This window comes from Erithacus rubecula (assembly GCF_903797595.1).
Source record: "Erithacus rubecula genome assembly, chromosome: 6".
In the NCBI taxonomy this organism is placed as follows: Eukaryota; Metazoa; Chordata; class Aves; order Passeriformes; family Muscicapidae; genus Erithacus; species Erithacus rubecula.
The window spans coordinates 28,992,537-29,007,762 of record NC_136688.1 but is presented as its reverse complement, the minus strand read 5'-3'; the positions used below and the strand labels follow the sequence as shown (position 1 = coordinate 29,007,762).

The following is a 15,226-nucleotide window of genomic DNA, read 5'->3' as shown; positions in this document are numbered from 1 at the left end:
TTTATCCATATTGAACCAGTGAGTAGTACTGTGTATATGTTATGTAGCTGCTGAAAAGTGTTACATGGAGATGAGATCCAAACTGCAAATTCTGACTAAATACAGAATGTTATGAGAATTTTTTACAGGATGTTCATGTTGACCTCTTTACCCTAAAACTTGCTTGCAACTCTGCTCCTATATTTTTGTGTTAAATATGTGAAATGCTGTTATCTGATAGGTGGCTGTTATTTGGTGAAATGTGTTTTCTGTAATAGTATACTGATTAATTCTGTCTTGCAGAGGGAAGTACCAGTAGTGTGTCTGGCTTGAATGATTTGGGAAGCAGGGCAAGACCACATCAGCAGAACTCCCTTATTCCTATGATGCTTTCCCCACCAGAATCACTGTTAGTTTCTTGTGTTTTGAGAGGCAACTTTGTGGAAGCCCACCAGGTAAATAAGATGCATGTATTTTGATTTTTGAATGAAATTCCTGCTTCTTCTGCATTTAGCAAGAAGCTTGGACTTCCAAGTGAAAGAATCACTTCAGAAGTAGAAGCAAGTGGAAGGAACAATCCCACAGATGCAGTTTTTTTTCTGCCTTGTTATGTAAAAATGCTTTCTCTACACCTGGGTTCTCAAAGCATGCAAATGTTGGATGAGAGCTGGTCAAGCATAGTGTTTCAACTGACTGAAGAACACACTGACTTTACTCATGTGAAGTCTCATGGGAAAGCAGCATCTGAACTGCTTTATTTAATGAGTTTTTCAAAACCAAGAGTCTTCCACTTGTAACCCTGCTAGAAACATGCAAAGGTGTTCCTTACCCAAAGTAGTGATTACATTCATTTAAAGGGGGTGTGTTTTGAGGTTAAATTTGTGGTATTGAAAACAGGCAGAAAGACTTGAAAATTGTCAGTCTGCATGTTTGTGATTCTTTGGTCCCTCACAGCTGTGCATACCTTTCTCTGTGGGGCTTTTGAGCTCATGCTCTGAAAACAAATCTTGAGGTGCATCTGTGAGTAGACATTCTGTAAAAAGCTGTGATGTGGCTGAGTTTCAGATAGACATACTAAAGCAATTCATATCACTTAAATATTGTATTAACGTCAGGTTACTACTCAGCCAATCAGTTCTGTTTGATTCCAGGCATGCCACTTCATCTTTTCCCTACTTACAGGGCCAAAGGAGCATTTTGTTTTGCTTTGTTGCCTTGATTTTCAGTATCACCAATAATAAAGCTTTCAAGCTTGGTTTGTGTTCTGCTGTTGGTTTCATAATAGGAACTTGCATAGCTCTGCTTGTCTACTCTGTGTTTAAATTTTGAGAAGGTATTCCTTGCTGAATAAAAATCTATTTGAAATAGTCTACTTTGGAGGCAAACTTGATAGATATCTCTCATTACATGTCATATTGAAATTGTGAATAGTCATTCCAAAAGGTGTGGTTTATGAAAATTAATTCAGCCCTAGTCCTGCAACAAATAATAGGTGAGCTTTTTAATAATCATTGAAAAACATCTCTGGGGGCTTGTGGCTTTTTAGGCAAAACTCTCTAGGAGAAAACCCCACCATTTCAGCCTGCTGTGTCTGTGGGGACATTTTTCAGTTAAAGTATTTCTTTTATTCCTTTGTCTCCTCTAAAGCCTCCCCCTAAGCTCTTTGACCTTTGAAAACTTCATTTGACAAGCTCTGTAATTACATCTGCTGTTACCTTTGAAAGGTGGCTTTGATGTTTAATCTGGAGACTTCCCCTTGCTATGGTGAACTGGTTTTCATGGAGCGTTACCAAGAGGCCGTACGAGAAATGGCAAGAGTGGAGAACAATATTGAGAATCAAGCATCAGATGGCACTGGAGGCATCAGGAAATCTGGCAGTGGCCGTTCAACACTGCAAGCTATTGGGAATGCAGCAGCAGCTGGTAAGGACTGGACTTTTTGAGTTCTCACAAAGGGTTGGGGAAAAGTGTAGTGTTTGTTCAGAAGGGTTCTTAGAGTTAGAAAGAGACTAGGAATGCTGAAAATTTGCTGTTGATTCCCAATTAGTTGCATCCATTCTACAGTAATTGATTAGTCCATGAAGCAGGCCACCTGTGGAATTATTTTCTATAAGGATTAAAAAATAGTTACCCATTACGGGATCTGATCTAATGATGCTGTTAATCACTGATTGTGTGTTTCTGATGACATGTGTAGGTATGGTATTTTATTCCATCTCGGATGTTACTGATAAATTGCTTGCAACTTCTGGAAGCCTTGCCCCTACTCTTCAAGAAAATTTCTGGATCAGGAACATCCAGCTGGAGCATACTGATCCTCTGCGAGGAGTCCTTGAGGACCTCAATCCTTCAGCAATGGCAGCATTTGACCTAGCTTGTACTCAGTGCCATCTTTGGAAGACATGCAAACAGCTCTTAGAGACAGCAGAAAGAAGACTTTATAGCAGCCTTGAAGCTCGGGGTAGGCTGATTTTTATGTTTATCAGCATGGGCCTGGGAACAGAAAATGTCTCTCCATGCTGTGTTGTTCATGCTAACACCCAAGTCTTAATTAAAGCTCAAATTTTGCTTTCATGTTAGTGTGTCTTTTTTCCACTCTTAACTTTGTCTCCCTTTGCAAAAATGACTGTTCCAGGCCACCGACCTGAGTTTGTATTACTGCACTCTGAAGGTGTAAAGGGTTTTCCAGCAGTTCTCCAGCAAATAAGTAAAATTCTCAACTATTCCTGCACATCACAAGGTCAATCCAGACCAGGTAGTATGCTTGGCTGATAAGACTTTCCATTGAAATGTGCTTAAATCAAATTCTGGTCTTCTGTTGCAATGTAAATTTGAACTTTTCGTTTTTAGCTTAATATTTATAACAAAAAAGGCAAGGGGGACATGACCCAAGCTCAATTCTGAATAATTTGAAATACTCTGGTTTTCTGTATTATAATGCACTTCTGGTTTTGTGGGCCTTCTTCTGTGCAAAAATACTTGTCTTTGTTATAGTTGCTGTTTCTTTCTCCCTCTTTCTAGAGGTGTCAGATGAGAAAATAGGGAGTCATTTTCGATGCAGTATTGTAGACCTCCTGCAAACTTGCTACCCTGCCTTGACTGAAGAAAGTATTACTAATGAAATCATTCTATCACAAAACCTGGATCATATCCTAAAAGCACTGACAGGTGTTGAACATTCTGTGGGTGAGTTATTTTTGTGAACATAAAGACTGATTGATATTTTGATCTGAATTTTTGCTTTGGCCTTTCCAGACAGCATTAAATCTAGTAGTAATGTTCTTTGACATATGCACAAATATATATATTAAAAATCACAATTGCAAAGGGGAAAAATTATCTGTAATTCTTATATTTGTTTTCACAGCTAAAATTCTGAACTTGTCAAGACATTATTTGCCCTATTTCTATATAGTCCTAGCATGGAATTCTTTTATGTGTGTTTTATTGTGGCACCTTACAGATAATTAGATGTATTCTTACTCTAGCTTTTTTCTCTTTTTTTTAGTAACAAAATGGAGATAAACTTTAAAAACCTTTCTATTATCATAATACCTTTCAATTTTTGTAGGACTACCATAAAGCATCTTATTTTTTCCACAGTTTTTTCTTTTTCTTACAGCTCTCTTCATTATGTAGCACTGATGTTTCTCTTCTATTCACCAAATTTCTAAATGGCTTTTTGGTGTTCTTAAAATATTTAATAAGCAAAAATTTAGGAGAGCTCTAAGAGCTAAATGTTATGGAGCTCAGGGATTGGGCAGCAGAATAAATGTTAATGACACAGAACTAGGTATATTTTAGGTCTGCCTTAATATAGTTCTAATTTGTCAGAGCCTTGGTTACCAATTTAGATGAACTTTTATTCTGCTGTGAAAATTTCTCATGCTTTCAATTGGATTATAATGCTTATGGTAAAAATTTCCCTTGTTTTTTTTTTTAATTATAATGCTTATACTGAGACCTATAACTGTGAAGAGAAAATAAAACTAAAGCATTTCTCTGTCTTTCTTCCCCACCTCCCTGCCTCCTTTCTTCTTGACATTTAACCCTGAATGTTGGATGTGCATCTGTTCCCTTAAACCAGACTCTAAAGGGAGCCTGCTTGGCACCTTGGTGGAGCAGGGCTCTCTCAAACCAGCAGAGCTGGAGAAGCACCTAGTTTGGAACCAAACACAGCTGCTGCTGAGAACTCTTGAGCAGCATGCCCAAACCATGGCAGAGAGCAGCAGGCACACAAGCTTTGTGAAGGCCTTCCTTGACTACATCACTACACTGGCTGCTGTGGTGTTACGAAGCTTGAATGCAGAGCTAGGTAAGGGGTTTCTGCTGGAAGGTCTGAGCCTAGGTGAACATACCCAGACTGTGTAGTCTGGCCTAATTCTGGAAAGTAATTGTGCAAAAATGGTTCATTGTCAAATGTACCTACTTAGAATGGTGACAAAACAAACAGCCCTTGACATCCAAAAATTCTTAGCACTACCCCTGTAAGGCAAGATTGATTTTTGCATCCAATGGATCATCATACTGTATAATCCACAGCTTCCTTAGAGGCAGCAAGCACCCTGCTGCTCCACAGGGATAAGAAAAGAGTGTGTAGAAGGCCATGCAGAGATAACCAGGCAGAATTTTTTTATAGAATCAGCAGATGATGGTGGATCATGAAAAGGAATGCACCATCAGCACATTAAGCTGTCAGAAGAGCAGAACAATTCACTATGCTAGGAGTAAAAATGCTTATCTGTGTTTTAAAATTGACACTAATTGAGCTGCACCAATGTAAAATATCACAGTACTGATTTCAGGGAATACCTTCCCAAGAAGATAAGAAAAAAGGGCAAAGATCTATTTGTAGACATGCTGGTTCAGCTCAGATCACTGCCATGCCAGCCATAACTTCTACATGAACATGATTTAGTCCTCACTGCCTAACTGCCAAAGCCTAAAAGTACACAAAAATATTCAGGGGCTGGGCAAGCTTGGGGGAAATGTTATTGTATTGGAAGATGAAAGGAAAAGGTAAACTTAGGAGAAGGTGTCCAAAGTTACTTGACATAACTCGGTAGTGGATACAAATGCTTTCCAGCAGTAGTGGCCAGGGATTCACTCCTTTGTAAAAGTACCTGTACACCTGTGAGTTCTCTATGGCCTTATCAACTGACATTGATAGAGCATGGACTCACCAATCTACATCCAGAGACTCATCAGAAAATAATTCTGCATGTTTTCTACTTCTCACCACAAATACTTTTGATCAAAGTTTGAAGTAAAGTTGCTAAACTGTCTGAACCTACATCTTGCTTAAAGGCTGAAGAATCTCTATCTGTTTTGGTAATCCATCCAATATAATGTTGCTAAGATTGAGAGGCATATCATAATCACAAATGCTTTGCAATTTACTCTGGATTTTACCATTCTAATATGAATTTAGAACTCTCTGAATTTAGTTAAAGTGGTTTAGACTCAAGGCCTTAAAATTTATATTCCTAAATAAAAGTTGGTTAGTATATTCAGCTAATATGTTTGGTTTGTATTGTAATAAATATTCTGGTGTTTTTTTCCCTAAGATGTATCTGCAGAAGTGAAAGTGGGAAACCCTTTCATACTGTTACAGCAGAGTCCAACTCAGCTGCTTTCCCAGCTTGTTTTTGAGAGACAAGTTCATCCTGACAGGTCAGTACTTTTCAGGTTACATACTCCTCTAGGTTATTTTGGTATTGGTGACTTTTACCTTAGCCATGATTAAGTTCTTTGGCTGCTTATCACAGGTGGTACAGCCTGGTGTGTCCTACCAGCTGATCACTTGATGCTGCAAGGATTAGTGTGCAGGGAGGAGCTTACTCAGTGCCTTCTCCATTGACCTGAAGATTTTTGCCTGGGGAACAGTAGCTCCATATTTTAACAATTGCTATCTGTTGTGAAGTGAGTGTGAAATTATGTGCATTTTTTTAAGTTGTGTGGCAGTTCAGAGGAGTGCACTTGCAGCTTGCCAATGTAATACAATAAAGTAGGCCAGTAGGTCTAATTAAGAATACTGGACATGACTCTTGCCCTGGTCCACTGGTAAACTGGAAAATCTGGACTCCTTCCATTGCCACTACTAAATTAGGTTGGCATGGAAACTGTCTGATTTGATGAGGTAGCTTTTAAAAAGATGAGTGCTAATGGTGAGCTATTTTAATGGTGAGCTATTTTATATACCTTGCATTCAGGTAAAAATCAATATTTGAGGAGTAAGTTCCTTTTCTGTAAGGGAATGGCAGCATAAACTCTGAGTTAAAATAGTATACGTAATCTTGTGTATGTACATGTGAAGAATATAAGGCATTTGGAAGATTTATGAAAATATGCAATTATAAAGTACCTTTTATATGTGCTGGATAAGCTGGTTTTGTTTTCAATCCTACAGACTTTCTTCTCTCTTGGCTAAAGAAGAGTTGAACCTGAATGTGCAGCAAGTCATTGTTAACTCTTGCTGTGAACCACTGTCCTTGTGCAGTGCAAGGCAAAACAGCCAGGCAAAGTCTCTTCTGACAAACATCAGCAACTTGGCACACCAGTGTGCCCACCACTGCCTGCCAGATGTTGAAATACCTATTCACAATTCTGCAGTGAGCCCTGAAGATATCTCCACTCAGGCCTCATCCTCTCTGAGTGACTTGAGCCAGCACACACTGACTGCTTCTTCCCTGGACTTCCTGAAGTCTCAGTCGAAGCTAATGGCTACAGTGGCATGTCTAAGTGCATCAAATATACAGAAGGTTCACAAATCAGGTTTGTCTTGGATGGAATTTCGGGGCAAACGGGAGGTGCCCTTGGGCTTGGAACAGATTTCCAAGGAGTGTGAGACACTGTTGAAGGAGTTCCCAATATTGGAACGATTTCTTCTTGCCATGTTTGACCCACTTCGGAATCAAGAGGAAGGTAGCAGTTTGTCTGCTGTCCTCTCTGGCAGGGCATACATGCCTCTGGTTCTCCTAGGATTGCATTCCACCACAGCTGTTAAAGTATTAATGGGAGTCTTTGAACAAGCTCTTGGAGCAAAGGATTGGGACAGAGCTCTGAAGGTTTTGGATCTGTACACTCAGGATGTGGAGGAGGTGGTCAATGTGAAGGATGCTGTGCTGAGCTGTGCAGCTGCTGAAGGTAAGAAGGATTGAGTCAGGCTTTTTTTCCTCTTTTTTCTCCTAATTTTTTTTTTTTAATAAAGAATGCAGCCTGGATGATGATGTAGAAAATAAAGTAATGGTCCTTGAGCAAATCCAGAGACAGAAATAGATCATTTTCCTTTCTTCATCCTGAATTTGCTTTCTCTGATGGTGTTGTTTCTGTTTCACAAATGTGCAAATCGTGACCAATTTAGTACAAGAGAACTGGAATGCATCTGTGGTGTTATTTTTATGTGAAGAGCTGAATACATCAGGACACATTAATCATTGTACTGTTAATGGAACATCTCTTACAGCAGTGTCATTGTCATGCATGGATGATGTCATCTGTGAAAGGTGCCTTTTGGAGTCTGAATAGTAAGTATCTCATGCTAACTTTGGATGCTTCCCAAAAAATGATGCTTGGGATGACTTAAAAAGATTTTTGTGCCCTGTCAGTGTTTCTTTTTTGTTGTACTCCAGCAAGGATAAGGATTTTTTTTTTATTTTACAAGTTATAGAAACTGAATTTCAAATTAGTGTTTTGTTTCCTCCACAGATAAGGATGGTTGGCAATACTTGTTCCCAGTAAAAAATGCAGTGTTGAGAAGTAGACTGGCCCTGCGCTGTCTGGACAAGTGGCCTCTTGATCCCTGTTTGGAAATTCTAGCTTATTGCATTTCTGATCCAGGCATACCTCATGAACTAAAAGCCAATCTGCAGAGCAGGAAGAAGGAACTTCAGGTTTATCAAAAGGTACAGTCATTTCTTTTACTAACAAGTGAGATGAAATAGGCAGCAGGAAGCAAATATTGCTTGCCCTCTGTAAAGCTTTAGCCCTTGGATCTTTTTTGATCATAGCTTTTTCAAGTCTTATCCAAAACAGTTCATGTGCAGTACTGCAGTATCCAGTTAACACTCAGCTTCCATCCTTCATAACTTTCCCACTCGCCTATTTCCATTCAGGTCTGCAAACATGTTTCAATATAAACATTTGTGTGAATCTGATTGTTTTGCAAATTATTTTCCATTCTATATAAATTCTAGATCCTCTTGAAACTTTCTGTGGCAGTTAATAGTTTTACAAGTTTGAGAAATGCAGATGGTGTACAAGCCTAGTGGTCCAAGGAGCAAGTCTGTATTGCAGTCATTTCTTCTAATTGCAATGTGGTGCAGATACCCAGATTAAGCTAGACAGGCTGGTCTAGAGTTCAGCACAGACTGAAAAGCCAAACAGCAAAATAAGGAGCCATCCCTGCTGAGTTCTGCTTACTGACAGCTCAGTTGGCTCTCTGTTAGTGCCAGCAACATCTGCATTAAATGTGTACTTGTACGTCCATAATTATTGCCATTTAATCTTTCAAAAGCCTTCTATTATAAATGTGCTTTTTTTGACTCACATCTGTGAAGATTGGAGGGTTTTTTTGAGTGCAAGGGCATTACATCATCCCTGAAAGGGCTAGAGATAAACATAGGTCTCCTTTTTAAATTTTTCATTCTATGAAGCAGCTCTTGGTGTGATCAGCTCAGCTGTTTTCTTAGGCTGTTGATTGCCATGAATTAGAATTCTTTAACTTGTGCTATTCCATATTAACTTTTTCAGATTTTGAGTGTGCAAAATGAACCGTTGTGGAATGACTGGCAGAATCTGAAAAAGGCCTGCACTGATGACCCTGAGGCTGTCATGAATATCATTCTGAAAGCAAAGGTTAGACATCATCATGTGAATTTTCTTGAAGGAGAATGCATTAAACTATGAGTAAATAAATTCGCTGAAATAGCATGAAACAATGATCAGTGGAGATTGCCTTGGGAGAAAGGATTCCTTTACTTAGCTCTGTGCTACAGAAATAAATACAGATCTGTGTTTATGTTTTAGTTAAAACTCTTACTCTGACATATAGCCTGTTCTTTTCTTTTACAATTTTAAAGATTTTAAAATAGCATAATTTTGGTCATAATGCAGATTTGATTATTAGGTAAATGCTAATATTGTAAATCTGGCTGGTTTTAAGTATCTTCCTGAGAAATTAACTTGTTTACTGTAAGGTAAGCAAGGTATTTTAAATGCAGGCTGTGACTGATAAAATTGACTATTGTCTTCCCTTGTCAATGTAATTATTATTATTATTTTTTTATCTGTGAGAGGAGTCTAAGCTACAGAATCTCTTGATCAGAACTTTGGGAGAAGCTACTGTATCAGGGAGGGTAGAGTTTGTCCTTTTGTTTTTACTTTGGGGTTTTTTTGATTCTTTAGGATTATGAATTGTGTGAGGAATGGGAACACTTGTATCCTGTCCCAAGAGAAGACTTGATCAACCTTCACCGTGAGCACCTTCTCCACTTACTGGAGATGGGAGACATGGAAAAGGCATTGCAGGTATTAGCAAGAACACTCTCAGCCTCATATCCACAGATCAAATAAGTTGACAGCTGTTTTCCCTGCTTTCACTGTTTGTATTTTCATGGTCTTTTTGATTCCACCCTTAAGATATGCTATTTGCTTAGATAAGCTTTTAAGATCCTACTCTCCTTTGTTCTGCTTAAATAAAATCCAGCATGGCAATTTAGTTCTTGGACCTAATAACACAAATGTCACTTACATAGGAATGCAAGGCTCCTTTCATTTGAATAATCATAATGAAGCATGTCAATGCTGCTGAAGAAACTAATAACATGAATTGGTCAACTGTGCTTCAGTGCCCAAATTAGCGGTGTGAACATTTTGGTTTTAATATTGATGGAGCTGTCACTTAGTGAATTAATTTTCCTGCTGGAACATTGTAGGGTAATACACTGTCATGGACAGAAGGCTGCCTTCCAGGAATGTTGTATGTTTTCCCTGTGTTTTGCTTGGTTTTGTAGCTTTTACAAAGAATTGAAGACCCTGGTGTTTGCCTTGCCATCAGTGAGCAGTCCCTTGACCAGCATCCAAACTTGGCAGCCTCTCACTTCTTGGCTGATTACCTCACAGCTCACTTCTATGCCAGTCTGACAACAGCACGCCGGAATGAAATCCAGGCACTCTACATAGGATCAAAGGTCAGTAAAACCCCTGCCTTGAGGGGTTAATAGCAATAAATAGCTGTATAAATGATTTTGTAATGCATAATATTGCCATAATATAAAATGGCTGTAGGTTTTACCAGAGCATTCTCACCACATCAGGTCTAAGATCCTGAGTCTCAGGATCCAAAGGAAAGTTAGAGATGGCTTAAAGCTTCTCTTTCCTTTCTCCCTTTTTGCAGTTCCATATTATGAACAAAGCAGTCTTGTGTTTGAGCTGTGCAGAGTGGAGGAACACACAGGCTGAAAAAGGATAGGGTGGAATAAAATAAAATAGTGGAGTTTACCAGAACAGTTGCTATCTTTGTCCCCAGTGAAGAAGAAAGTATGCTCAACTTACTCTCTGTGTCAGTAACACCAGGTGTCCTACATATGCCCACCTGTGGTATTTTGGCTTCATGTTTCTCCCAAGTGCTTTCCAAAGGTGAAGAGTATCACTCCTCTTTTTGGATGGCTACTGCCTTTACAGAAGTCACACAGGTTCTGTGCTCGGCCTGAGAATATATGCATTAATCAGCAGATTACCTTAGTTGAATGCATTACATGTAAGCAAAATGCAGTGCAGACAGTAATGTCTGTTTTGGTGTGGGACTGTAAACAGCAGCTTGCTCCAGTGTGTGCCACAACAGTATTCTGCTGGGCTGCCTGGTTCCTTACTTGTTCCTTCTGAAGAGATGACTTAATTTGAAAAGCATCCATATTAACTGTCCATCTAGAGGAGAATTGCTTTTACTTTCTCATCTTAACATTTTCTCAAATGATTAACAGGTTAAGGATTGGGCTAATATACCTTTTATAAATTTCTTTTAATAAGAGAATGTGCTGTACTCTGCTACAGCATACTTGTCACAGGGGCACAAAAGATTTTCTACTCTTCCATATCTCCTGAAATGAGGCAATGTTTTATAGAATGGAAAGTGGAAGCTAAGTGATTCTGCAAATCCTCTCAGTAATTCTGTAACGGAAGTAGGATTTTGAGAAGTCTCACTTCCTTTTTTGACCTCCACATGTCATCCCATTCTCTGCATAAGTTACTGCTGTAGTTTCCTGTCTTTAATCTCACAGAAACACAGATTGAAAAGTGTGTGATTTTATGATACCTTTTTTCCTTGTGTCTCAGGTGCTGCTGACTCTGCCTGAGCTCTCCCGTGTTAACTACGCCCACCTCTCCTCAAGGCCACTGCTCATGCTGGAACAGCTCCTCATGAATATGAAGGTGGACTGGGCAGCTTCAGCTGTGCAGACACTGCACCAGCTCTTAGCTGGGCAGGAAATCGGTTTTACTGTGGAGGACATTGACAGTTTGCTTTCAAAGTATGCAGAAAAGGCTCTCAACTTCCCTTTCACATTAAAAGAAAAGAGATCAGGTAACTATCTATCAGAATGCTGTTTTTCATTTGGGAAAGAAACGCCAAAATCCTCCCAGAATAATTTCAGCAATCGTGCCATAACATTTTTTTAGATGTATGCCTTCAGTCTTCCTCTAGCCCAGAACATATTTTTAAAGTCTTTGCCTTTCTTGTAAATAGATGTTTTCAAGGATCAATAGCTCCCAAAGTTTCTCAGCCTTTTCTCTGTTGTTCCTTATTGAGGTTTATTTTCTTGTATAATACTAGTCAGTTTTATTCTATTCCTGTTTAATGCGCAAGCACTTCTAAAGCCTGCAGCCAGCTACATCTTCCCTCAAGTAGAATGGAGATTTAGTCTTCTGTAGTATATCTTCCTACCAGAGTCCTGTTCATTTTTCATATTGAAAGCTTCTAGACTGGTAGTTCTGTTGAGCAGTCTTGTTACGGTTCTTCTTTCTGGTTTGCCAGTTCCTTCTCATCCATGTTGTTTTTGAGTCTCATGCACTTTAAAAAAACCTTCCTTAAGGTTTTCGAACTGGAACAGCAGAGGGTGCTGCAGATCCACTCCAGTGCTTTTGTGCCACTGTATTAAAAATGTATGGTTCTGTACCTATCTGTATCTGTTTATACCTGCTGATATGGTACCAATTTGCATTATGCCAGTTTCCAAGAGTTGACTTTGTTTTATGATTTAAAGATGCAGCTCTTGCTAACATAAAAGCATCAGACCTAATCTATCTCTTCCTGCCAAATGATCTGTAGTTTTACAAGTATGCATGTTCCTTCCACTGCAATGTGAAGCATTTAGTATTTGCCATGACCATCTTGTTCAATCAATCAACAATTAATCAATTGTTTTCATATCTTTGGTATATTGTTCCTATAGCTGTCATTATTCCCTTGCTTTGATAAGGATCTCTTTCTTTGTTTTTTAGGTAATTGAATTTTATACAGTTTTGCATTAATTGCTGTGGACTAATTTGCCCTGTTTTGTGCTGACCTTCTTACATACCCCTGTGAATGGATTTCTCTAATCTTCTTGAAAGCAGTTGTATTGACCAGTATTGTCCTCTGATTTTTTTCCCCCCTTTCTTCTCTTTTTCCTAGATTCTCTGATACGTATTCAAGAAAGTCTCAGTCAGGTATTAGAGTGTGAAGCATCGTCCAAATCAGGATCATCAGAAGTATCTTCTGTCAGCTCTACTGGTAAGGTTAAGACCTTGGTGACTGTTGGGGTTTAACCTCAGCAGCAACCACAGCTGCTTGATCATTCCCCTACCAACCCCTTCACATGTGGGTTGTAGAGGAGATTTGGAAAAGGGTAAAATCTATGGGTTGAGGTAAGGACAGTTTAGTAACTGAACTGAAGTAGAATATGGTAATGATGATGATGAAAAGGGAGATAAGAAAAATAGAAAATAAGAGCAAAACCCAAGAAAAAACAAATGCTGTATGATACAATTGCCCACCACCTGCTGGCCAGTGCCCAACCCATTCTCCAGTGGAGATCAGGCCCTCCCAGCTGTTTTATCCCAGTTGGTTCACTGGGTATGCCATTCTATGGTCTTTGAATTTTTTTTTCCCTAAGATCCCTGTTGTGACCTGAGGAAAATAGCACACCTTGTATTGTCTGAGAGGCTCCCCTCACAGTCCTCAGACAGAAAAATGTGGAAACTAGGTAATTTAAGCCAGAACAACAGGAGAATATATGTAGCTAAGAAACAACCAGAAACTGTTCTGTTTAGCAAGTCATGCAAGAGATGCACAGTCTGTGTGTGCTTAGGGAAGACAAAATATCCTCAGGCCTCCAAGGATGATGATTCTTAGCAAGTGCTGGGCCTGGACTAGAACTGCAGAATGATATCCTGATTTACTGTTTAGGATGTCAGAACTATTTCCTGCTTCTGTATCCTGACCTGAAGATTCTTCTTGCTTACATGAAGTGACATCAGTATTTTGCATTGGGCTGTGTAGCTCTAAAGTTTCTTATAATGATCAGCCTAATATCTCTGTCTTGTTAAAAAAATCGAATGCATGGTCCTTTAATGTTTGTTTGCAATCTGGTTATCTACTTGAATGAAAATTAGTTAGCTTTAGTGAAATGTAGATTTTTGTTCTTCTTTAGTTTAATATGCATGTACACAGAAGGTGGCTTGCAGGGCTGCAGTGGCATGTTGAACTTTTTAATTAGCCTGCTGTGTAACTGAGTCACATGTGTAAACTACAAGCCTATCTAATACTGTAAACTTCATTCAATGAAGTTATCTCTCTTGAGATAACAAAGGAAACTCCCAGTCTTCAGGAATGTCAATACTGGATATATTTAAGATTCTGTTTTTTGCTGTACTGCTTTTTGGTATCCAGTGACCATGATATTTTTTTTTCTTTCTTCCCCAAGTCCCTGCTTGTGATACAAGAACAGATGTTGACACGCTGTCTTATACCTCTCTAATTGTTGTACAGGTCTCTTAATAAGTACATTTTCTTGCTTGTCAGGATTGACATCAGTCCTAGTTTAAGGCATGTATATTCCTTATAAAATGTTGTTCTGCCATGCCTAGCTGAAAGATAATGGTAGTAGTCACCATGTGAGGCAGAAAGATCTTACAGCCTCTTTGAATCTATAGTGTTTTCTGGTACTTGAGAGTCTATTAAACAGAATAAATCCCACTCCGTGTTTTTCTTGGCCTGGCTTATTTTCAGGTATAACCATATCTGCAAGTCCCAGAGACAGAAGTCTGCAGCAGAACTTGTTCCCTCAAGAATTTGTGCCTCCTGAGAAGCCACCACCAAAGCAGCAGTGGATACCTGATGACACAGAAACAATATGTATGGTTTGCAAAACTGAACGCTTCACTATGGTAAGAAGCAAAACTGAAGTAGAGACATTCCTAAAACTGTGACCTTAATATGAGCACTTCCTCATAGACCTTTCCTGAAAGACCTGTGCTACTTTAGCAGGTTTGTCTGCATCACCAGGGGCCCAACAAGATTGCCAGTCCTTTGATATTTAACCATTGGTTTCTGTTTAGAGTAGTTGAGGAGACTGGCAACAGTTAGCTCCTTTTAGAGTTCTGTGAAGTGATAGAGCTTAAAGAGGAAATCTGGTTATCAGAGAGAAGATGGCTATGTGATCTCAAAAACAACAGCAGTATTAATATTCCAAAAGGCTGTCTAGTTGACTCTGCTGGCAAGAAATGACATAACGATTGTATGATTCAGATTACAAGTATAGAAAATTAAATCTTTCCTGTTGGTTACGCTGGTCTAAAAACTATTGTTTCACAGAGTACATGAGCAACTGCATTGGTGCTCTAAGGGAGAACATTATTTTTTAATTTTGCAGGTGTGCTGGCAGTCTGTTATCTTCTGCTGCTTAGAAACAGTACTGTTTTCTCAAAAGTATCTGTTGCTTTTGAATTTGGAAATTTCTACAATGGTATCAGAAAAACAGTCTAGAGCTTTTAACTTTTCCAGGATATTATCTAATTAGTTTGTGATCAAAACTGGGATAATTTAAGTAGTGGAAAGCCCAAGGCACTGCAAACATATTTTAAATACTGGCCTGTGGCTTTGGGGGTTGATTTTTTTTTTTTTTTCTTTGCTATGTTTTCTTCAAAAAAGGGTTTTAACAGGAAGAATCAATCATTGTGTAATTCTGAGAAGCCCTATCCTGCATGGTGG

General features: G+C 38.9%; 1 protein-coding gene across 15 annotated transcripts in view; it reads left to right on the top strand.

The window, feature by feature from the left end:
- Window positions 1-15,226, top strand: part of ZFYVE26 (zinc finger FYVE-type containing 26) — a 46,609-nt gene that overhangs the window by 15,512 nt on the left and 15,871 nt on the right. For 14 of the 15 annotated variants that reach the window (XR_013774752.1, XM_079309887.1, XM_079309891.1 and 11 more), the window contains 15 exons: window positions 283-434; window positions 1,704-1,902; window positions 2,177-2,440; window positions 2,615-2,734; window positions 3,001-3,165; window positions 4,067-4,294; window positions 5,547-5,652; window positions 6,389-7,125; window positions 7,687-7,883; window positions 8,731-8,835; window positions 9,385-9,507; window positions 9,993-10,169; window positions 11,314-11,560; window positions 12,650-12,748; window positions 14,246-14,403. Coding sequence is in view for 14 of the 15 variants with exons in the window: in XM_079309887.1 (XP_079166013.1) it covers window positions 283-434; window positions 1,704-1,902; window positions 2,177-2,440; window positions 2,615-2,734; window positions 3,001-3,165; window positions 4,067-4,294; window positions 5,547-5,652; window positions 6,389-7,125; window positions 7,687-7,883; window positions 8,731-8,835; window positions 9,385-9,507; window positions 9,993-10,169; window positions 11,314-11,560; window positions 12,650-12,748; window positions 14,246-14,403 (3,077 nt within the window). In the remaining variant the exon portion in view is untranslated. The remainder of the gene's footprint in view (window positions 1-282; window positions 435-1,703; window positions 1,903-2,176; window positions 2,441-2,614; window positions 2,735-3,000; window positions 3,166-4,066; window positions 4,295-5,546; window positions 5,653-6,388; window positions 7,126-7,686; window positions 7,884-8,730; window positions 8,836-9,384; window positions 9,508-9,992; window positions 10,170-11,313; window positions 11,561-12,649; window positions 12,749-14,245; window positions 14,404-15,226) is intronic. The other variant, XM_079309889.1, reaches the window with a different exon arrangement.